The sequence below is a fragment of the Saimiri boliviensis genome, chromosome 3, assembly GCF_048565385.1.
Source record: "Saimiri boliviensis isolate mSaiBol1 chromosome 3, mSaiBol1.pri, whole genome shotgun sequence".
Taxonomy (NCBI): domain Eukaryota; kingdom Metazoa; phylum Chordata; class Mammalia; order Primates; family Cebidae; genus Saimiri; species Saimiri boliviensis.
The window spans coordinates 74065976-74090191 of record NC_133451.1 but is presented as its reverse complement, the minus strand read 5'-3'; the positions used below and the strand labels follow the sequence as shown (position 1 = coordinate 74090191).

Sequence of the window (24216 nt, the reverse complement as noted above, 5' to 3'; positions counted from 1 at the left end):
CAAATGTATGACATGAGAGAAAATAATGTATGCTCAGTTTTACCCAAAGAAGGAGCCAGAATGTTTCAAAAGACATCCATTGCATAATTATACTACTTCTAGGATGAACGGCCCAAAGATGTGTCTAGCAGATCCTGAGAGCTGCTAGAAAAACAAGCCTGTTGATATAGTAATGAATTTCAAAAATTAAAACAGCTTAATATGTGATATGTGCGTGTGTGTGCACATGCATGTCCTAGTCATATGCTACAGGAATAGGTTCTGTAACTGAATTATGTTTTAGACTGTGCTAGGTATATTTTGATCTCCCTCCATAACCCCTCTCCAACTTGTTTCATGCCTCAAGCAAGAGTCTGACCTCAACAGACAACCTTGCTCTCACTGATTTCTGTATACCATTATTTATTATGGTGATGAGTTATGCTGTAAAAATTCCTTTTTTACTCACCTTCATAATTTTTTATTGCAAGCCCCTTTTAATTGACTTCATGGCTCAATAATACTCAGTCACTTAGTTCTTTAAAATGTTAAGCATCTACTGTGGTTAGCTTTTATGCAATACCATATTGACCCTCACAATAACAAACTAAGGTATATATTATTATTCATTTTTATAAAATGTAGAAACCAAAGGACATAGATGTCAAGAAACTTGTCTAAGATGATGAAGCCACAATAAGAAAAAAAATTTGATTGATTTCAAATCCCAGCCATGTTTATTATTATTATTTAAAAGAACTATTTATTGAATCCTACTAAATTATATTTTCTTCCATACAATACTGCCATATAAAGTTGAAATATGGCAACTTCTGGCCTTTTCTTCTAGGACTTTTCCACTCTTTTATTTGAAAGAAGCAACCCTTTCTTTCTTTTCTTTTCTTTTTTTTTTTTTGAGAAGGAGTTCCCCTCTTGTTACCCAGGCTGGAAAGCAATGGCGTGATCTTGGCTCACTGCAACCTCCTCCTCCTGGGTTCAGGCAATTCTCCTGCCTCAGCCTCCCGAGTAGCTGGGATTACAGGCACATGCCACCATGCCCAGCTAGTTTTTTGTATTTTTAGTAGAGACGGGGTTTCACCATGTCGACCAGGATGGTCTCGATCTCTTGACCTCATGATCCACCCGCCTCAGCCTCCCAAAGTGCTGGGATTACAGGCGTGAGCCACCGCACCCAGCCACCCTTTCTTAATTTTCTTATTGAACATATTTTACTTACAACAGATTAAAATACAGCCATCCTAGCAACAGATTTATTTATGTGACATATATTAATACAGTTACTGAGAAACTAAACTGATAAATCAGATATTAGTCTTGATAAATGCTTTGCTTTAGCTCATGCTGGCATGTCTGATATTTTACCCAGTCTTCAAATATAAGATATACAATCAGACAGAATATTGCTATGCTAATATTATCTGTTATAGTCATCGTGAAGTTACAAAATACATAAATGAATAATAGAGAAAAATAAAAGTTTATTTAGAATGCTATAGGATAGTATTATATAAATGCCTTCCAGTTTCCTTGTGCTCCTATACATCCTATCTTATAAACTGTCTTAGTTCTCTTATCACACTTCCATTATATATGACTGTTCCCTTCCACTCTTGCAGACACACACACACACACACACACACACACACACACACACACACACTTTCTACTACTTTTATGTCATTTATTTTCTTGTCTAACTTTAGTCTTCTACTCATGCTATTTCTCTTCCACTTCCAAGTCACCTTTCAACCCACTACAATAGGGTTTTTCTCTGATCCAACCACCACCACTTGACTGAAGCTGTTCTTATAAAGTCACCAATGCTTTTCCTATCTCCAGACACAATGGGCATTTTCAGATGTTCATCTCTTTTTAAACATTTGCAATTAATTTGCATTTGTAAACTCATTCTATTCTCACAACAACGCTTTGAGACAGGTATTATTAACTCAATTTTACTGGTGGGACAAATGAGGCAGAGAGAGTAACCCAGGTAACTTGTTCAATGCTGCTAAGGCAGAGCCAGGATTTCAACCCAGGCAGATTGATGCCAGAGTTTTGCATTTTTTATCACTGTGCTTTTCTGTACAGTCTGTGGCTGCTCTTGTCAAACTTCTACATTCTTTCTTATTCCCTAGCAGGACTGAAATCTCTCACATTCCTAGTCTAAAAGCACCTTTCTCAAGCTCACTTGGCCTGTCTTTGACTTTCACGCTCATTTTAGTCAGCAGGTGGCCACTTTTTTGTTACTGAAAGACTTTTCCTCTTTCGAGTCCCATGATATGATTGTGATTTGCTTTTCCTTTTATGCTACTGTACCTACCTTCTCAGATTAGTTTTTTGGGTTCTTTTCCTCTCCCCAACATATAAAATTGGCTGTTTTCACATTATATCTCATTTTTTCTCTACCTTAGTTAGTTGCATTCTTTCCTAGAGATTTAAGCACTAACTTTATGTTAAATACTTCTAGGTTTGTATCTACAGACCTCTCATATCTAGACATATCTCATAGATAACTCAAATTTAACAGTTGGAAATGTTAATAATAGAAAACTTTAAAATTGTGCATGCTATGTGCCAGTGACTGTTTTAAGTGCTCTACATGTATTGTCTCATAAAATCTTCACAGTAGCCTACCATGTAGGTGTTATTTTTAAGCTCATGTTATACATAAGTATGAGAGAGTTTGAGTAAATTGCTCAAGATCACCAAGCTACTAAGAGGCAGAGACTGTTCAATCCTGTTTGACTAAAGAGATCTTGCTCTTGGGCCGGGCGCGGTGGCTCAAGCCTGTAATCCCAGCACTTTGGGAGACCGAGGCGGGTGGATCACGAGGTCAAGAGATCGAGACCATCCCGGTCAACATAGTGAAACCCCATCTCTACTAAAAATACAAAAAAAAAATTAGCTGGGCATGGTGGCACGTCCCTGTAATCCCAGCTACTCAGGAGGCTGAGGCAGGAGAATTGCCTGAACTCAGGAGGCGGAGGTTGCGGTGAGCCGAGATCGCGCCATTGCACTCCAGCCTGGGTAACAAGAGCGAAAACTCCGTCTCAAAAAAAAAAAAAATAAGAGAGAGATCTTGCTCTTTAACTGAATGATAGATATATTTGCCTAAAATAATATTTTCCTTATTCTTTGCATGGAAAGATAGCAAGCCCTTATTTTGTAGGAATTAGCCTAAATTTTACCTCTTCAGAGAAGCTGTTTTTGATTTTCTTGTGTAAAGTAGCTCCTGCCTGCTTACTCTCAGTATTGCCTTCCTTTTATTTCCTGGAAATTACTTATTAAAAATTGTTTATTTAATTTACTCATCATCATTGTCATAGTCCATAAAATATTTTGCTCCATACCCACTCAAATCCCTTTACGGTATGCCTTTATGGACTGCAGAGGTAGAAAGGTAAAACCTACTTTTCTCAGATTATCTTACATCTGGGTTTTCCCATGTAATTTTGATAGTGACTGGAGACAGGAAAATTCTGGGCAGAATTCATGATATCAAGCTGAAAAGCCTGATACTATGGCCCAAAATGAGAATGCACATCCCTGTTTTCCCACTCAGATGTTTCCTTTTCCAAAACCACCCATCCCACCCCCAAATCTTGTGTCCATAAAAACCCCAGGCTAAGCTGGCAGAGGGAGGAGTAGCAGCTGGACATCAGAGACTATGGTTGGATGTTAGAGAGAAGCCGCTTGACTTTAGAGAAACAGCCTGAAGGTGTAGTTTTGAAGAGGAGTCTGATCAGGGATAGCAGGACTTCAGGGGAGGCTTGCCTTCCTGCTCATCCCCTTCTCAACTCCCCATCCTGCTGAGAGCCACTTTCTTTGTCAATAAAATGCCCCACATTTACCATCTTCGATTCATTCATGTGACCTCATTTTTCTTGGACACCGGTCAAGAGCTCAAGCTGTGAGTGTGGGTAGAAGAGGTCTCACTGGGCTGTTAACACTTAAGCCATCCGCACATGGTAGAGCTAAAAAAGCTCTTAATGTAACTCCCTCTGGGGCTTCAGGGGTTCTGGGTACCTCCCTGGATGGGGTCACAAGGCCCCACATGGAGTTCACTCTTGCCAGTGCCCAAAAGCACTTGCCCCGGCTCCTGCATGGACTCACCTGCACACATTCTCCTGCAAGGGGTTGAGTGCTATCGGCTAAGTGGGGCATCCCTGTTGTGAGGTCTGTGAAGGGTCAGTGAAATATCCTGTTTCAACTTAGCTTTCACAAATCAAAAGCTCTCACAGGGGAAATTAATGTGAAACTAAGTTATGGGGGCAAGACACAGGACATTACGGAACAACTGGGCTCAAACAGATTATGGTAGAAAAGGCACAGCTCTAGAGTTGTCAGGTGTGGCAGAAGATTCTTGATATTGTGGCTCCTGACTTGCAGAAACATGTTTCTGGGGCTGTCCACAGTGGTAGGAGATTCCTGATTATGCAGTTTTCTGATTGTAGTAGAGGCTGCAGCTTTTTTGTTACCTCAGTTCTTCAGCATGGCTTTAAGAGTTATTATGAAAGCTAAACCTAAAGTCTGTTTCTTCAGTCCTCCCAGTGATGTTGTGGACTAATTACATGTGTATTAAATCCATCCAAGCTTAAACTAGCTTCAACAGACTCTGTTGTCTGCAATTAATGATCCTGACCAGTACATCTAATAATTCATGGATTTATTTTATGTACCAGAATATAAGCATTCCAAGAGAAGTTAACCAGTACTGTCAATTGCTGAATTCCCAATGCCAGGCACAGCATAGCTCAGAGTAGATGCCTAATATATAATTACCAAATTTCAGAACACAAAATTTTAGAAATGTTTAATCTCTTGTACAATGATAAAAACTGCTCTGGAATACCCTGCAAAGAATTTCTAAGTAGTCCTTTTTGCTCTTTTTTTTCTGTGTGTCTTATATTCCATTTCAGCTTGGTTCCAGAATATATCCAGAAGTTTACAATTACTGACTAGGTACCAGATTCTCATTGTTGCTAAAATTTGCCATGACTTTTTCACTTTTCTGCTCATATTTGTAATGTCATGCTCTTCACTTTTCTCTTGGGTGAATTCCTATTCATTTTCAAGGACAAACAATTATTTTCTTACAGCAGTCTTTCCTGTACTTCCCTCAAATGATTGATCAATCACACCTTAATTAGATACATTAATATAGCACATATATTATTATAGCAGCAAGTTATGCTTGATTAATCATACTTTAATGCAGATACATTATTATAGCACTTCTAGAATAACACATAATATTTTGAGTCATTGTGTTATAATGACTATTTTGAGTCATTGTGTTATAATGACTAGGTTAAAAAATCTGTGAGTGAAGGAATATATTAAATTGACATAATGCTTGCTTGTGTAAATGTGTTATAAACTAAAAAATGTAAGTCATTACATTTATTATTACATATGGAAGCAAAGAAAAATTATCACTCAATTCACCTATTTCTCTTTCTAGGTAGTTAGATTTCCAATTCACTCCATTTATCTTCTTTTTGTGGATTTACTTGTGTTACACATGATTTGACTTTTTCAAACCTTAAAGAAAAGGCAGGAAGTCCACAGAAGCCACATGTTAATTTGTATGTTTCATCTGAAAAGCAGAAAGATCTTTCAGAGTAGTTCCTCAAAAAATGGAGGACTAATTCAGTTTGGAACTAGTTCATTCCTACCTATACAATACTGTCCTCAAACAAATAAATGTAAATGAATTCATTTATTCCATTTTATTCCTTTTAATTTCCTTTTTAATGAATTGTTTTCACTTTAAAAATCATGCATATCACATGGGTCCCAGAATAACTATTGGGGGTATTTTGGGATTTCTTAAAATATTCTTTCATATATTAGGTGACTCAAATTCAAACAATGCAAATATCTAATATTTCTCATGTTTTCAGTTTTCATTAGAGACTATGGTAAGCACATATAAGAGATCATGTACTAGTTTGTATTTTGAAAATTTTATTTCAAATATTTAACATTTGTAATATTAAATACAATGTCTCTCCACTGATTTTTATTTTACTTTTTCATAAACTAAAATTCATATCAAAAATAAAATAAAAAATTAAAGAAGTAATATTTACAATATTAAACATAAGCCAGATGTGGAAGCATGCTTTTCCAGATTAAACATTTACTGAGTTGGCAGGAAAAAAACTTCTTCCTTATTCATCCGAGTGAGTTTTGTTTGAATGAATTCTAATCTCTTATACCTTTACCCTTTTCACCATCTTTCTGTTGCTTTGTTTACCTAATAGTGGTTTTTTTCTTACCACTGCCTTCCACAATTCTGCACAGCTGCTTCCCAGATGAGCTAAATAGCTCATTTTCATCTTCATTTGAATGGGCTGATCCCATATAGCTTTGACAGAAGCAGGGATTGAAGTTTCTTTGGGACAGTTATCATGTGTAGCTACATTTTTACTGAGGGAGTAGTCAAGGGAATTTGAATATAGAAAAACACCGGACATTATCTAGCTTTGCATCCTTCAAATTATATATATATATATATATATATATATATATATATATATATATATATTATTTGCATACTAATGAAAGCATATATTTGTGAAAAAATTTAAAGTCATATATTCAGAAAACAAATAACCCGACTTTTCAAGAATATTGACAACATTTCTAATCTTGTGTTTATATACTGAAGATTAATTAACCAGATTCTACAGAGTATTACACCCAAATGCATTTAAAGTGGTTCAAATTAATATAATCCTTTTATTCTAGTTTTATTGAGGCATAAATGACAAAAATGCCTATATTTAAGATTTACAGAGTGATGTTTTGATATATGTATACATTGTGAAATGATGATCACTTTACACTAATTAAGACAGCCATTATTTCACATAGTTACTATTGTGAGTTGTGTGTGTGTATGTATATGTGAGTGTGTGCATGTGTGTGTGTGTGTGGTAAGAACATTTAAGATCTACTGTCTTGGCAAATTTCAAGTATATAATGGAGTATTAATAACTATTCACTTTGTTGTTCATTTGATCTTTGGAATTTATTCATCCTGCATAACTAAAAATTTGTATAATGACGAATATTTTCCCATTTCCATTCCCCTGAACTCCCTGAATGTAAACTACTCTTCTATTTATAGTTCTATGAGTGAGACTTTTTTCAATTCTACATATAAAGTGAGACCATATAGTGTTTTGCTTCCTATGTCTAGTTTATTTCACTTAGCATTATGTCCTCCACATTATCCTTGCAAAAATAGTATTTCCTTCTATTTCAAGGCAGAATAATATTCCATTACATCACATACTTTCTTCATTTCCTCCAAGAGATACAACCTCAGTTCTGTGCCTCTTCCTTATCTTAAATAGCAATGCTGGCTGTGAGGGAATTCTTTTATTTCTAGTTGTTTAGAGGACTGGGATCTACAGGTTGTTCAGTGCTCAGTATGATGTCAAGAAGAATCTAGCTCCAAGAAGGGCACCCTGAAAAGGCAGGAGGCTAGGAGGCCAGACACATACTGCAATCTCACTTCCCCCATTATAGGAGAAATAATGTACTGAGGCAAGCTTCTCAGTGATAAACTAAGGTAGTTTGGGGAGGAACAGACATGGATAAAGTAAAACATCCTTTTGTTAATCCATATAAATGTAACTGCTTTCAGTGTGTCATCCTCTGGGTAATTCTACGTTTTTTTGTTTGTTTGTTTTTTTGTTTGTTTAATTTCCTTCTCCCTCCTTCTTCTTCTTCCTCTTCTTCTTCTTCCTCCTCCTCCTCCTCCTCCTCCTCCTCTTCTTCTTCTTCTTTTTCTTCTTCCCCTTCTTCCTCTTCTTCTTTTTTTTCTTGATGAAGTGTTGCTCTGTTGCCCAAGCTGGAGTTCAGTGGCACAATCTTAGCCTACTGTAACCTCTACCTCCTGGGTTCAAGCGATTCTCCTGCCTCAGCCTCCCAAGTAGCTGGAACTACAGGCATCCACCACCATGCCTGGGTAATTTTTGTATTTTTAGTAGAGACAGGGTTTCACTATATTGGCTAGGCTGGTCTCGAACTCCTGACCTTGCGATCTGCCTGCCTCAGCCTACCAAAGTGCTGGTATTGGAGATATCAATCACTGTGCTCAGCTGATTCTATTTCTTAACTGCATTCTGAATTTCTCCTTAAAATATTTTGGTATTTATATTGTTATATTGAATTTTTTTTCTGGAGAAATAATAGCTTTGGCTTTCTACTTTGTCATCTTGATTACATTCCCCCACCTTCTCCCAAAGCAATAATTCTTATTTAAATGAACTCATTTCATGTAGTTACACAAAAGGGATTCAATAATATTTCCTAATTTGGAGGTGTTTTCATGAACTTCAAACCATTTCCATCCTCTCTCTCCTCCTTCCTTTCCTGTTTGAATAGATTTTCACGCCCCTTTCTCCTTTATTTTTCCCATCCTATTTTTTTTTTTTATGTTCATCTTCTGAACTTTCTTGACAATGCATCACAGTCAAAAGACTTTGGTACTCAGTTTATCCTGAAATTTAAACAATGGAATCCCAAAGGTCTGACTTTGTAGACTTCCAATTGCATGAATGACAGTGAAGATAAATTACAGGAACTAATAAGAAGGTATGTTGACATTCTGAATGACTTGGTTTTTCATGTTTTGACTCATTTACTGCTTTATTTATTTGAACATTAGATATGGAAAAAAAGGTTGAATTCTATGTTATGACTAGCAAAGCTGAACAACTTTTAAATGCCAACTTTTAATGCCACCACAAAACAACTTTTAATGCCACCAAGACATTTCACTAAATTTTGGCACACACTCTAGTAACCTGTGTAGGCATACATAGGTTACTAGATTGTAAGGTGTGTTCAATAATTAAAATGACATATCTTGAAGGCTTATCTGCTTCCCATGCTTTAAAAATAATATATAAAAAATAAATAAAAAATAAACATAAAATGCTGAGTGTTAAAACAAATGAAAACACTGAGATGAGATTTTTTAGATCTGTGTAACCAACAAGTTAACATTATACTGCCACTTCTACAGCTAAATTAACATGTAATTATTCTAACATTTAATGGTCAGGCAATCAAAGGATAGATAAATATACAGCACACTGGAATGTTAAAAAATAATTGGACAAGCGATTAGGAGACCTAGGATCTAGTCCCATTTTTGTTACATCTATCCTTCTGTCCATAAGCAAGCTAATTACATATCTCTTTATTTGTGGAATTTACACTTAAGTATCTATAGATTTTAGATTTCCAATTATCACTAGACTTCTAGGACTAGCCAAGTTGTTAATGTTAGACTACTGCACAAATGCTTCCTGACATGTATTGATCATATGTACTCCAAGAATAGGAACTGACATTTCCTGATACCTCAAAGAGCAAAATGTGTCCCCTAAAGTATTATTTACCTTAGTGATTTTATTGTGTGAAATGTTATTTAAAGAATAATGATCATGATGCATCCTTATTTCTTTTATTAACCCAAATGATACAGTCATTGTAAGAGGTGAGACAGGAAACTTGTAGGATGGTAGAGATATTTATTTAATGTCCTCAAGTTTCTTTTTACCACATAAAATAAAATCAAATTTTCCATGGAAATAATGGGGTTGAAAGTTTGTGACATGACCTGACAAACTATCTCTTATAAGACAGTATCTCGAGAAAAAATGGTTCTCAGTTCTAAACAATAAACAATTTAATTTTGGTGCATAGCTAATTTCTACATTGAAAGTTGTATACAATTTCTGCAAGCTCCACTCTACAGCTTTAACTCTACTTGAATTCTGTTATCATAAGTACTACCCTTTATTTGAATTTAGAAAATTAAATGAAAATAACTCTAGATAGCAAGGATAAATTGTTACTAATATATTTTCTTGTAAAATGTAAATTTTAAAGAAGTAATAGAAAAACAAGTAGGTTTATATAAATACACAAAAGTTAGTTCATATTAGTTTAGGTGCTACACAAATTTTGTTATAAAAGGAAAATATATCTTTTTAAAAGAATGATACAGCAATACTTCTTTAACCAAGGGGTTAAACTGAGCATCACTGATAATTGGACAACTTGACATTAGGTGCTTCTTGATATGATGCAACATGTAAGGAGAAGTTCTTGTTTAAAAGAAATATTTATACTGAACAAAATCAAGCCTTTAGAGTTATCTCTGAGTATAAAGAAAATACAGAAATAAGAGAAATGAGTCAAATATTATCATAAGGAAACAATCAGACAAGCTCAGAATGTGAAACAATCTAAAATACAACTGGCCCTGTGTTTTAAAAAAGTCAATGTTGTCACAAAGAAAAGAATATTTGGCTGGGAAGTATGGAGAGAGGTGCTTTTTTTTTCTTTTTTTTTTTTTTAAAGAAAATGACAGTTAAAAGACACAAGTAATGTAATTTTTATACATTTACAGAATGATAATGCACACAAGTAGCTATAACACATTTTGGACATAATTAAGAAAATTTAAATATGAGCTAAACATTAGATGATAGTATAAAATAATTATGAATTTTTTATCTAGAATAATGGTGATGTTATGCAGGAGGATGTCCTTATACTCAGGAGATGCAAGATGAAATATTTTAGAGTGAAATCTATAAGCTACTTTGAAGTGGTACAAACATAGACACAAACATACACACCAAAACACCAAAGACAACTGAAGCAAATCTGGAAAAATGTTAATTATTATGTCTATGTTGTGAGTATATTGGCCTTCATTGTACGGTTGTTCTTTGAATTTTCCCAAAACTTAAAAAATTTTAATAATAAAAAGTTGGAAAAGTTGCACAAAAATTCGCATATATTTAATGTCACTGAACTGCATACTTAGAATGGTTAAATTGTTAAATTTTATGTTGTGTATTTTTTTACCACAAATTTTAAAAAGTTGGAAAAAAATCTTATGTAAAGAGTAATCCTGCCCTAACCATAGTCAGTGTCAATAAACTAGAGGTTTTGTGAGATCTCTAATCATTCACTTAAGGTTTATCCAGAGACATAATCTTTAAGGAAGCACATTCTAGACAACTAAAGAAACTACCAAATGATTGCTCTGGGATTCTCACTTTTTCTCTTAAAGCAATGGACCAAACTGCACCTGAATACATTTCTATCATTAGATAACACAAACAGCTATTTTAGTAAGGATTCAGTAGAAACTGTTAGTCCTAGTTAATGGGTTATTTGCATAGTATATGGCTTTTGGGATCTCTCTTCTCCATTTCTGAATTTTCCATGAGAGACAGTACTTAATATTTAGCTTGGAATAAAGAGAAGCTAAAATGAGTTAAGTGTTGGAAAATTAAATTTATCTGTAAAATAATTCCAAATAGATATTACAAAAATTTTGTGAACCACAGTTCAGAGGATATGAATAGATTCTAAAAGTATCCTGGGACATAACTGAGGTTCAACAAGTCAGGGCCAATGTTTCCCTAAAGACTTTTAGGCTGAAACCACAATTGCAGATCAATTTTAATTCCGTTCAGAGCTCTTCCACATACAAAGCTGTGGGGACACTCTAATTCTTACTCAGAGTGACTGAAAATGAAAGCCTGGTTAAGTACAAAGGGCTGTTTTTTGACAAGCTCAATGAAAGAAGGAAGTGGCAAGGGTGGGTACAGGATGGCCAAAATTTCCTAGTCTTAACTGTGGACAGCAGGATTGCTTAAAGTTCTGAAAAACAATCCCAAATTAGGTCTTGTCAAGTGAGACATCCTTCTGCCAAAAAATATATGACTTGACAAAGATTGGGATGTGGATATGAAGTCAAAAGTGACATCTTTACATGTCAAAGTCTTAAATAGAATAATATACTGAATAAAAAATACGGCAGTTGATCTCTGGTCCTGGATTTCTGATTGTATATGTGTGTGTATCTGTATATAACTTTGGTTAAGCCGGCCGACACTTTTATGATACAAGTTCTTTAAGTGTTAAAATGTGGAAAAAGTCTTGTATTAGTCAATTATCAAATTGATATAAGGAAACACCCAAGACTGGAACATTTATAAAGAAAAGAGTTTTAATTGATTCACAGTTCCATATGGCTGGGTAGGCCTCAGGAAACTTACAATCATAGCAGACAGCACCTCTTCACAGGGCAGCAGGAGAGAGAATGCATGCCAGCAAAGGAGAAGTCAGATGTTTATGAAACCATCAGATCTTGTGAGAACACACTCACTGTCACAAGAAGAGCATGGAGAAAACTGCCCCTATGATTCAAATTACCTCCCACCAGCTCCCTCCCATGACATATGGGGATTATATGGATTACAGTTCAAGATGAGATTTGCGTGGGGACACAGGCAAACCATATCAGGTCCCTAACCCATAATGTTGTTGAAAAGAGAAAGTGAAACTTTTCTTATATATATTTATATATGTAGTTTATTATATTTATATATATGTAATATATATAAATTAACACAGTGCTTTAGTTATTATTTAGTACTAGGCACAGTAAGTGCTCAGTTATCATCATCCTTTTAAAATCATCATCATAATCATCTCAGACTCTGATTCAGTTCAACCTTGAAAACACAGTGGTATGGAACAACCTAAGGGAGATCAAGGGCTGAAATTAAACTCACCCATAGTGGGTGAGCAAAGAATATCATGACTACTCTAACAGAAAATATGACCTCTAGGATCTAAGATAGCAATTTAAAGCAGAAGTCACAAACTCAAATGCCTGAAATAATGTGACAGGTACTATGCATAAGTAACTCAAAGGTGATGGTGCATATAACAATATATGTGATTAGGTAAGTCTGTGTTAAACTAGTGCAAATATGTCCCATCTGAGGAAGCAGCTGCAGTTTAATTCTAGATAATGGTTGGGAAGAGAGAATGTAGGCTCAGTGTAAGCAGATCTTATAAGTTTAAAGAAAATTTCAAATCCAAAACATTTCTGGGAAATATTTTGTTTCTGAAACATTGACACAATTTTAAATACAATTGTGCAGGCCAAATAAAAAATTCTGCAGTCAGATGTAGTCCAAATGACTAATTGGTGATCTCTGGTTTCTGGCTTCTTACATCATACCTATCTAAGATTAGTACTGGTTCTAAAGATTAGGGTGAGATTGAGCCTCTGAGTTGGGGAAAAGTAGACCAGAATAGTGTTGCTTAATAGAGATATAATATAATATGAGCCAACAATGTGAGACATAGATGTATTTTTTTAATTTTCTGGTACTCACATTAAAAATAAGGAAAAAGAAATAGATGAAAATTATTTTAATAATGTATTTTTTAACTTAATGTATCTATCACATTATTATTCTAACATGTCATATAAATTTACTAAGAAGAAATTTTGTATTTTTTATGGTAAGTCTTTAGAATCAAGTGTGCATTTTACACTCACAGTAAATCTTAATTTAGGGTTAACCATACCTCAAGTACTCAATAGCCATTTGCAAGTAGTAGCTACCCTATTAGAGAGCACCAGTCTAGAGCATGCTTCTCAGAATTTAATATTGCTATGGTTTGAATGTGTCCCCTCCAAAACGTATGTTAAAACTCACTACCCATTGTGGTGTATGATGTGGTAGGGCTTTTGGAAAGTCATAATAGCTTTGCTCAGAAATGGCAAATTATTAAAAAAGTGACTTATTAAAAAAAACTGGAGGGAACTAGTTTAAGTCCTTTTCTGCCACCACCTTGGAAGCAGAAAGGAGGCCTCACCAAATAGCAATTCTGCCAGCACTTGGTCTTGGACTTTCCAGCCTCCAGAACTGTTAGAAATAAGTTTCTATTGTTCATAAATTACCCGGTCAGTAGTATTTTGTTATAGCAGCAGAAACTAAGGCAAATATGCATATGGAAATTTTGAGGATCATGTTAAAATGTTGATTCTAATTCAGTGGTTTGAAGAAAGCCTCAGATGCTTCACTACTGGTTCATGGACTATACTTTGTATATTAAGGAGCTAGGTAAATGTGGCAAGTCTCAGGTAGTGGGTTTTTGCTCAAAGAATTTCCTCCTCTCAAATTCAGTGAATATCTGCTGAAGAGACTAAACTAATATTCTAATGAACAATCTCATATTAGAATTTGGAAAAGCATTAATAACTTTAAAAATAGGCAATATTTTAATACTATTTGTAGAAGCCCTGAGTTCATCTACTGCTTTTCTTTTTCCTTTTTAACTTGAGAACCAGCCAATATGTTTTCAGAATGCTTTCAAAAGAATGCACTTAAGCACAGGACAAGTGTTTATAATTCTAACTTCAGGGGTTTGGAACGCTAAACATTTTAATAAAACAGGCAATGGGACTGAAAGGGAAATTTGACAATAATACCTTTAAAAGCTTTAGTATTTTATATCATTTTCTGGTCAAAGGTATGAATATTTCATGGAAGCTCTAAAAAGAAACACAAAGAAAAAGTTTCATTTCCTTTTGATTATCCTATCTGAGGGATGGGTAGAGCTCTATAGGCAAGCCTTAGATCTTTGTTCAACAAATGCATAAACATGGAAATGTAAGCAAATACGTGTGCAGAAGAATAGAAATGACTCTACATGAAACAGTTGTCCTTGGGATATAAAAGCTTAAACCAGGAATAGTGTTCTGGAGGGGAGCAGTGAATTAAAATGCTGAACAACTTGTCCTCTCTCATCAATGTTTCACTTATAAACTTAAGTAGGTGGTTTACTCTTTACTTTATTCTCTCTCAGATGGTAAGAATAATGCTTGTCATACCCATATCAATAGGGAGGTGTGAAGGAGCTTGCAACTGCAACCTATTATCCACTTATAATTACTCACAAGTGTGTCAGAAAGAAACCACTGAATCTTAAAGACATAGTTAAGATGGAAGCTGAATTGAAAAGATTACCAAGTGATCAGGGCCCTTTTTCTGCTGCATTTCATAATAGTAGTAGCTGTCTACTGATATTTATATTTTCCACAGTAAAAATGCAAAAGACTCTAATTATAGAAATAACTTTTGTCTCCACACAGACTAAAAGACCATGCCAAAAGTTTTGAATATAGAGACTTAATGAAATACCTAATTTCAAATTTTGGCTTTAGTTCTGAATCAGACTAAGCATGGAACTCCATATACCAAAGAGACTTTTTCCCCTAATAACAATTGCCTAACTGCCACATGTTATATTAATACTGGGCAGTTAAAGAAGTAAAATCAAAAGCAAAAGTATAATATCCTATAAGACAGTATCTTTATGACTTCCAAAAAGGATGAGATTTATTAAACGAAATACAAAAGTGCAAACTGCAGAGATAAAGTTTAAAATGCATTAAAAAGACTATCAGAACTTGTGATTTCTGACCATCAAATCAATGAAAAAGAAAGAAGAACTACACACTGAGAGATGATATTTTGCAATACATATGAGAGGCAAAGGATTAGTCAATATCCAAAATAAATAAATAAATAAAATGAATCTTACAGGTAAAAGAATAATAAGTCACTTTATATAATAGGAAAAAAATCTTCATAGGTACTTTTCAGAAAGAAAATCTGAACAGCCAATAAAAGATGCCCAATCTAATAAATAATCAAGTAAATAAAAATTAAAACCACATTGAGAGATTATTTATAACTCACTACAGTGGGAAAAAACAGTTTGTTAACATCTTGTCTTGGTAAGGATGAGGGTTAACCTGATCACTTATACACTACTTCTCATGGATACAAAATAATATAACTACTCTGAAAAATAATTTGGCATAACCTGTACACTCTTTCATGTTTCTGGCTTTGCATTTTCTATAAATTAAGAAAAATATTTATTTTATATTTCTGCATGAATTATATTTCAAGGTAACCAAATAATAAGGAAAAGTTTTGCTCTATAGAAGAATTCAAGCTAAAAAATTCAGGATAAATGACAGAATTATAGAGTCATAATTATTCAACTCTTAGTAAAAATATTTAGATAGCTTTCAATAATAGATGCTAATACCATTGGATGAAATTGTATGGGAAATCTTGTAATGAAGTAATCAGACTGACACTACCTGAATGTACTGATCAAGCTCAGAGGCAACAGACAGTATGGAGTATCATGTATTAAAATTTCTTACGTAGAAAAATATTATACTGCATTTAATCAAATCAGTTTAGAGGGAAGAGAGGAATACAGATAATAGAACAAACAGCAGGATTTTACTGGATCAGTAAAATCTAGAATGTGAGACATTTCAGAACAATGTTTTTCAAGACCTGGCTTCTCCAACAAATAAATAGCATAGAAGATAAAAAGAAAGAGGGGGATGGTTGTAAAGAAAAAAAAGATGCAAATAGTCAAGATACAGTATGACAAAACATAATACTCAAATTTTGATTGGTCAGACCAACTATAAAAAATTTAGACAGTCAATTAAATGTTAACAAGGTTGAAAATGAAATGTGAACTAAGTATTAGATGACATTAAGGAAAGTATTTTGTTAGGTATGATAATGTCATGATGTTTTCTTTAAAAATGTTATCAGATAAAGATCCATGCTGAAGTGTTTGTGGGTTAAATTAGATATATTACATTTGCTTTAACAAAAAAGTTAAGATAATAGAATTCAGGATTTTAAAAATTATTAGTTATAAGGGTGGTAATGAAAAGCAAGAGGTCTAGGATAACATCTGGATTTTGCCTTTGGTTTCAAGGGTGGTGTCATTTGCCATGACAGGTGATACAGAAGCAACAGCAGGCTTCAGGAATTAAAATGACTTTAATTCTGAACACAAGTTTTAAGAGTCACAAAGGGCTTGATTGAGTTTGGAAACCATAAATTATAAGCAGCAGCCATCCACACCTTTGTGAAATTTCCTAGAAATTTCTTCAGCAGTACCCAGGGGTGTAGCTACAAGTGCTGTGAAAAAATGTCTGGATCAATCTACTTTGGAATGTCATTAAGTCAGATATAACCAAAGACCAAAAAGACATGGGCAATGGGGATTATTGCAAGAAAGAAGTTAAATGATATGTTATCCTAAGTTAAATAGAAAAGTGCTAAATCTATTAAAGTGGTGATGGTAGCCAGGCACGGTGGCTCACTCTTGTAATCCCAGAACTTTGGGAAGCTGAGTTGGGTCGATCACCTGAGGTCAGAAGTTTGAGACCAGCCTGGCCAATGTGGTGAAACACTGCCTCTACTAAAATACAAAAATTAGCTGGACATGGTGGTGTGCACCTGTAATCCCAGCTACTTGGGAGGCTGAGGCAGGAGAATCACTTGAACCCTGGAGGCAGAGGTTGCCATGAACCAAGATGGTGACACTGCACTCCAGCCTGGGTGACAGAGCAAGACACTGTCTCATTAACAACAACAACAACAACAATAACAACAACAACAAAAGTGGTGATGGGTTAGGAAGTCTTCAGATAATATCAATAAAGGTAGATAGAGGATAACAGGCATCTCAGAGGAGGTAAGTATTGTTATAATTATCAAATAATGATCTGAATACAGTAGTGGAGAGTTAAAGCAGAATGCTGCTACTTAATTTTGGGGTGCTATCGTTAAGTAAGAGAGAATAAAATGTTGTAGCTTGCACGCTATGTAGAAGGAAGTAGAATAAACCATCTGTGGATAGATAGGTAGAGTGGAATAGATCCTAGGTGATAGATAAGGGTTCTAGAATAAAAGGCAAGGATCAGTAGCAAAAAGAATGATGGGTATGAAGGGTGTCCCGGGTGTCCCGGAATAAGCCAGAGATGAGAGAAATGAGGGCGAGCTGGTCAGGGGCCAGCACTTTGGCTGGTGACCAAAGAAAAATGGAGCAAAACATGTTAGATGAGCTGCTCTTGAGACTTCTGGGCGGACCAAGTCCCAAGTGCTGCAAAAACCTCACGGGGTTAGCAAATTTTAGGCACTACTTATAATTGAAAAGGAGTGTCACTGGGAATTTATTTACCTTGTCTCTGAAAAGTCCTTTATCTCAGGCTATTAATGGGAAAAAATGCATCTATGCTTATTCCTTATTTTAAGATTTAGTTCTTTTTATATTAATAATCAGTTGTATCACATTCCTATTATATATACATTAGCATTTTAGGCACAATGTTGACCGTAAAATAAAGTATTTGTCCCTGCCTCTAAGGGCACAAGAATTGTATATAATTTACCTCATATCTGTGGGCCTTGGAAGAAGTCTTTTTTTCCCACTAAAGTAGACTTCAAAATCTTCAGTCTTTAGCCTGTGGGCATAGTCGATGTATCCTGATATCTCTTGCCCATGAGAATTTCTGTCACGAATAAAGATCACGGACTGGTAGTGCAGAATAGAGAATAAGAGAAAAACATAAAAGAGCTTCTTTATTATTGAATGCTATAGAATAGAATAATGTAAAACACTACCATGAGTGACCTTAGGAAGCAGGTTCCGAAAGAGTGGTTATAAAATTGAACAGATTATTTTCCCCCACTACACCTTAAAAAAAGAAAAAACAAAAACAAAAACAAAAACACGTTACTGGCCAAGCGCGGTGGCACAGGCCTGTACTTTGGGAGGCTGTGTCGGGCAGGATCACAAGATCAGCAGATCAAGATACCTTCTCCAATATGGTGAAACCCCCTCTCTACTAAACTACAAAAAATTAGCCGGGCGTGGTGGTGCACAACTGTAATCCCTGTTACTCAGGGCTCTGCGGCAGGGTAATCGCTTGAACCCAGAGACGGAGTTGTCAGTGAGCCAAGACCCTGCCACTGCACTCCAGCCTGGCTACAGAACAAGATTCCCTCTCAAAACAAAACAAACGAACAAACAAACAAACAAACAAACAAACAAACAAACGAAAACATGTTCCTAACAATATTCCAACTGAAAAAGGAAAAGAACAACGGAGATACAATTAACAATTGGTTGTTATTATGCTGATAGATTTCACCCGGATTGCTTATTCTGGTTGTTTAACATTGAATGCTGAGAATATTGTACTAAAAAGGATTCTCAGGCAAGTTCTTGGTTAAGAGGAGAAGGTGTTGTGATGGATTAGTTATATATCACACATATATGGCAAGAGGAACTAGCATTCTTTCTGATTCCTGTGTGCAATCTTATATAGATTTCAATCCTCAGCCCTTTTCATTTTGCCCAAATAACTCCACATAAATCAGTATCAATTTCTCCATGCTTTTAAGCCACTTCTTTAATTCTGCAGCACATATTATAAACAAATAGTAACTCAGAGACTTCCTGAGGCTCACACTGCAGGCCAATGACTAGCAATACTGCACCTCCTTAAACAAGGACATATGCTATAATTCTTAATATTTATATGCATTCCTAAAGGTACTTGGCATCTTTTCACCATCAAGGTTGCTCCTGATATCAATTATGTCATATTGGGACACACACACACACACACACACACACACACACAGAGAGAGAGAGAGAGAGAGAGAGAGACCCCCTTAAATGAAATTCTATTAACAGAAAAAGAAAAATATCCCAAATATCCCCCCTGACTCTTTAAATGAGAGATGAACCAGACTTATTTCTCCAGAAGAATGGCAGTCTAGATATTGTGACTGACCTTCCTACTAAAAACAAATAAAAATTCTGAGTAAAATCTGAAACAATAACCTGTAAAATGCATTGATGCTCTGGCAAGGAAAAGAAATACTCAGAGTCCAAAAACTAAGTGAAAGCAGGAACCCAGGGAGGAGAGCAGGGCCTTAAAATAATCTTTGTCCTGCAAGCATTTGCCCAACCTCAGGGAATTTGAGCAAGGTTTCCATGACCTTGCAGGGTAAGGATGCAGGAAATGAATTCCACCCTTTCAGAGACAGAGGCTCATGGAAGCTGTTGCCTCAACAGAAAGCCGATAAATAAAAAATGCATGAAATACTATCTTTAATGAGTCCAGAAAATATGACAATTATCCAAGAACTGCACATCAGAGAAAATTCTTTCCAGTGAGCAAAATATACACATCTTCAGATAAATAATAATAATAATAATAATAATAATAATAATAATAAGGGACTTGACTAATAACAGATCATAGCTCAAAGAAATTCTGCAGGATATATTTCAAGCAAAAGGAAATGATTCTAGCTAGCAAGTCAAAGATAAAGAAAATTGTAATGAAAGAAAGTTACAAATATAGAAGTAAATAGAAACAAATATCATCTGTATAAAACAACAATAATGACTTCTTAAAGAAAGAATAATATGTTTAAAATATTTTAAATAAACATATATGTTGGGAGGGAGTGATTAAAGTCTTGTGATGTCCTGGAATTTTTCAGAATGAGGGCAGATATATTGATCAATTTTAGAATTTGATAAATACATGTGTATAAATCTAGGATGATCATTAAGAAATAAGAAATAGTGTATATATATATATATATATATATATATATATATGACCTTTAAATTATACTGGGATATATAAGGCAAGAAAAAGTAAAAAATCAATTAAATAGAAAGCAAAAGCTAAAAGGAAAAATATAGAAGAGTGAGGAAAAATAAAATACAAATAATGTAAAGATAGTGCTATGGAGTCAGTTGTGTTCTCTGCAAATTCATAAGCTGACACCCTGAATTCCGGTACCACAGAGGTGACTGCATTTGAAGAAGAGCCTGTTGAAATGTGAATACGTTACAATTAGCTTTTTAGGGTGGGCTCTAATCCAAGCTGACTGTGTAAATGTGGACACACAGAGAGATGGCGTGCACGTGTACACTGTCAAGATTCTGTGAGGACACAGCAAGAAGACGGCCATCTGTAAGGAAAAGAAAAAGCCCACACAAGAAACCAGACCTGCCAACACCTTCAACTATCTTGGACTTATAACTATCAGAACTGTGAGAAAATAAAATTGTGTTGCTTAAGGCATTGTCTGGGGTATTTTGTAGTGGCAGCCTTAGCAAACTCATACAGATTATAATAAGAAAATAATTAAAATGTGCAATAAGCATAAATGACTAAATGTTTAAGTTAAAAACAAGGTTATTAGCATATATATATATATTATATATATTAGCATATATATTAGCATATATACATATATATATATAACATGAAACGTAATACCACTTAGAGGTTGAAAATTAGGTAAAGAACATATATACAGGAGAATTTCCATCCAAAAAGAGAATAATCAGTATACTAATATTAGCCAGAATGGATTTTAACATAAAAAGCATTACTAGAGATAGAGCTTCACTGCATAATGATACAAGGTTAATGTCATAGAAAAATACAGCAATTCTAAACTTGACAAAGTCTTTAAAAACAAAGTTTCAGGATATTTAAAGCACAGATTGATAGAGCTAGAAGGATATGTAGACAAGCCATTATCACTTTGGTGAATTCACCTCCTTCATTATTTCTAGATTAAGAAGATAATGAATACATAAAAATTATAGAATTAATATGGATTTAAAGGACTTAAATGCAAACATGAAGTCTTGGGGTTTACCGTAGGCTAGTATCAAAATTTCTTTATACTTCAATGTTCTTGTAAGTAAAATGACTGATAATCTAAAATTACATATATTTGGCCATGATTTCACTATTTTATGTTACTGTATATAGTCTTCTTGTGTCAGTTAAATCCCTCTTTTCCTGAAAACATAATTAACTTTATTTCAAACCTCACTTCTCCAGCCCTGTGAAAATTAAATGTCTTCTCTGTGATTTTTGTGAATTCTTGGTTTTCTGATGTTTGAAGACTTTAAATGAGGTCAAATGGAGTATAAGTGTGCATCCCTCTAGAATCATATATAGAGACCTCAGCAAGTCACTCAAACTACTCTCAATGTCTTGCTTAGATTCATTAGTTCTGGGCCCTTAAGCATCCTCCTGAAAAATCCAGCAAGTTTCTGTCAAAAACAAAACAAAACAACCGCCAAAACAACAGAATCCTGCTTAGACCTGATCATTTAGCTAGTTTGTCTATTGAACAGCCTCATTCTTCATGTTTCTCCTTTAACTCTGTAGAGCAACAGAATAGTCCTTTCCTGCCTGGAACTCCTCGGTTTGCATTCACGTGCTGTCGGGGTCATCTGCCCTCAGCATCCAATTCAGAAGCATTATACAAATACTGCTTTTTTTTTTTTTTTTTTTCTCACAGTTAGAATTCTGGTTAATAATCATTGTATCTATGATTTTTTGTTTAATTTTCAACAAAAAAATGCCCAATTAAAAATTTTAAACTTAAAATTCTAAACGCAAAAGAGATAATTATGAGACTGTTTTCATACAAATCTCATTACGTCTTTCCAACTATGGCTACATATGGGTAAAAGTATAAGAAGACTTGAGAAGATTGTTAAGAAGATTTTTTAGTAAAAGTTTTAAAAAGTTTGCTAAAATAAAATATTTTTCTAATATTGATTGAAATTGCTTTATTTCTAACATTGATAGAAATGCTTTATTATTTTTAAAATTTGATTGGAACTATTAGTATGTGGTAATTGATGACAAATCATCAGGAAATTACAACTCATCATTTAGTTTTAGAAACGCATCTTTTAAATGGCACAGTTTGGGGTTTCAGGGGCAGAAGAGGTGATAACACTGACAATCGGACAGAAGTGGGTGGCAGATGTTAATAGTTGTCAAGAACTTGAGGGCTGGTTGAAATTTCTGTCTTATTTATTTTGTATTTTGTGGATTATCTAAGAATTTGAATGAAGTTATACTATCAGCTTAAGTTAATTGTGTATTTATTTCAAAATGTATATTTTTCTCCAGAGTTAATAGCAATCATTTCTCCTATGAATATTTGTTATCATTTATTAAGAGGCCACTATATTCTGAGTGAAGTTTTAAGAGTTTTACATTCATTATCTTATTTAATTGTGTCAAACATGTTATAATGGCTAGACAGCATTACTGCCCTCATTTTATAAATGTGGGAGATGAAAGCATTGAGAGTTTTGACAGCTCCCAAGGACAGGTAGCTAGAGAGTGGAGCACCAAACTCACATCCAGGCTGGCTTCCCGTGACACTCGGGTTCTTATCTACTGCATGATGGACAGGCTTGGATTCAAATGCTGGCTCTGTCATCTACTTACTGTGTGACACTGGTAAGTTACTAATACGTTTTAAGATTTAGTTTCCTCTGTTATAAAATGGGCATAATAATACCTAAAGTGGTGTGCGAATTAAATAACACTACTTTGTTAAGCACTTGGTAATGCCTGGTACATGGTAAGCACTCAATAAATAGTATCTATTGCTTTTGAAAACTTTTGTCATCAATGTTGCTATTGTATCTGTAGTATGTTAAGAGTTTCATAAGTTCCTTAGGGAATATGGAAACGGAATAATCATATCAGAATTCCATTACCTGTTGTATATAGTTATGGTTCAATTTCTTTCTTAAGTTTAGTTATTCACAGTTAAAACTTCTGATATAATTTGAAGCTAAAATTGAGACCAGCTTTTTAGTTTTATACATATATATATATGTGATAAAAGTTTTCAAAAGCAATAGGTACTATTTATTGAGTGCTTACCATGTACCAGCATTACCAAGTGCTTAGCAAAATAGTGTTATTTAATTCACACATGAATGTAGGTATTATTATGCCCATTTTATAATAGAAGAAACTAAACCTTAAAACATACACACACACACACACACACACACACACACACACACACATAGTTGTATATCTATCTATCTATCTATCTATCTATCTATCTATCTATCTATATACAAGACACACCCAATTGACAATAAAACCACTATTCTGGCATCCAGAATGGGACAAATAGGTCAAGAGAGTCCCTTGAAGAATTCAGTTTATTTCAGCCCGAGTGTGACATATTTCAGTAACTGAAAGCTTTGTTATTCAGAGCCCTCTACAGACTTAAGAATAATTTTAAAATGTTATAAATAATTGTTTAGGTTTACCCAATAACATTTTTAAATAATAGCTTTATTGAAGTATAGTTTACATAACAGAAAGATACACTCTTAAGTTTAAGTGTACAATTCAATGATTTTTAGTAAATTTATGGAGTTGCACAAAAAAACTCAGATTTAGAATATTCTCATCACCCCCAAGAGATCCCTTATGACCATTTGTAGCCACCCCTGTTCCCACCCCCAGCCCCAGGCAATCACTAATCTACTTTCTTTCTCTATAGATTCCCTTTTCTGGATTTTTCATAAAAATGGAATCATACAATATATGATCTTTTTCATTCTAATAACATTTTTAATCACAGTTAATTTCCC

At 34.4% G+C, this 24216-nt stretch overlaps 1 protein-coding gene across 2 annotated transcripts in view; it reads right to left on the bottom strand.

The window, feature by feature from the left end:
- Window positions 1-24216, bottom strand: part of CFAP299 (cilia and flagella associated protein 299) — a 644411-nt gene that overhangs the window by 82521 nt on the left and 537674 nt on the right. For both annotated transcript variants that reach the window (XM_003923943.3, XM_074396342.1), the window contains exon 4: window positions 18137-18279. In XM_003923943.3, the coding sequence (XP_003923992.1) occupies window positions 18137-18279 (143 nt within the window). The remainder of the gene's footprint in view (window positions 1-18136; window positions 18280-24216) is intronic.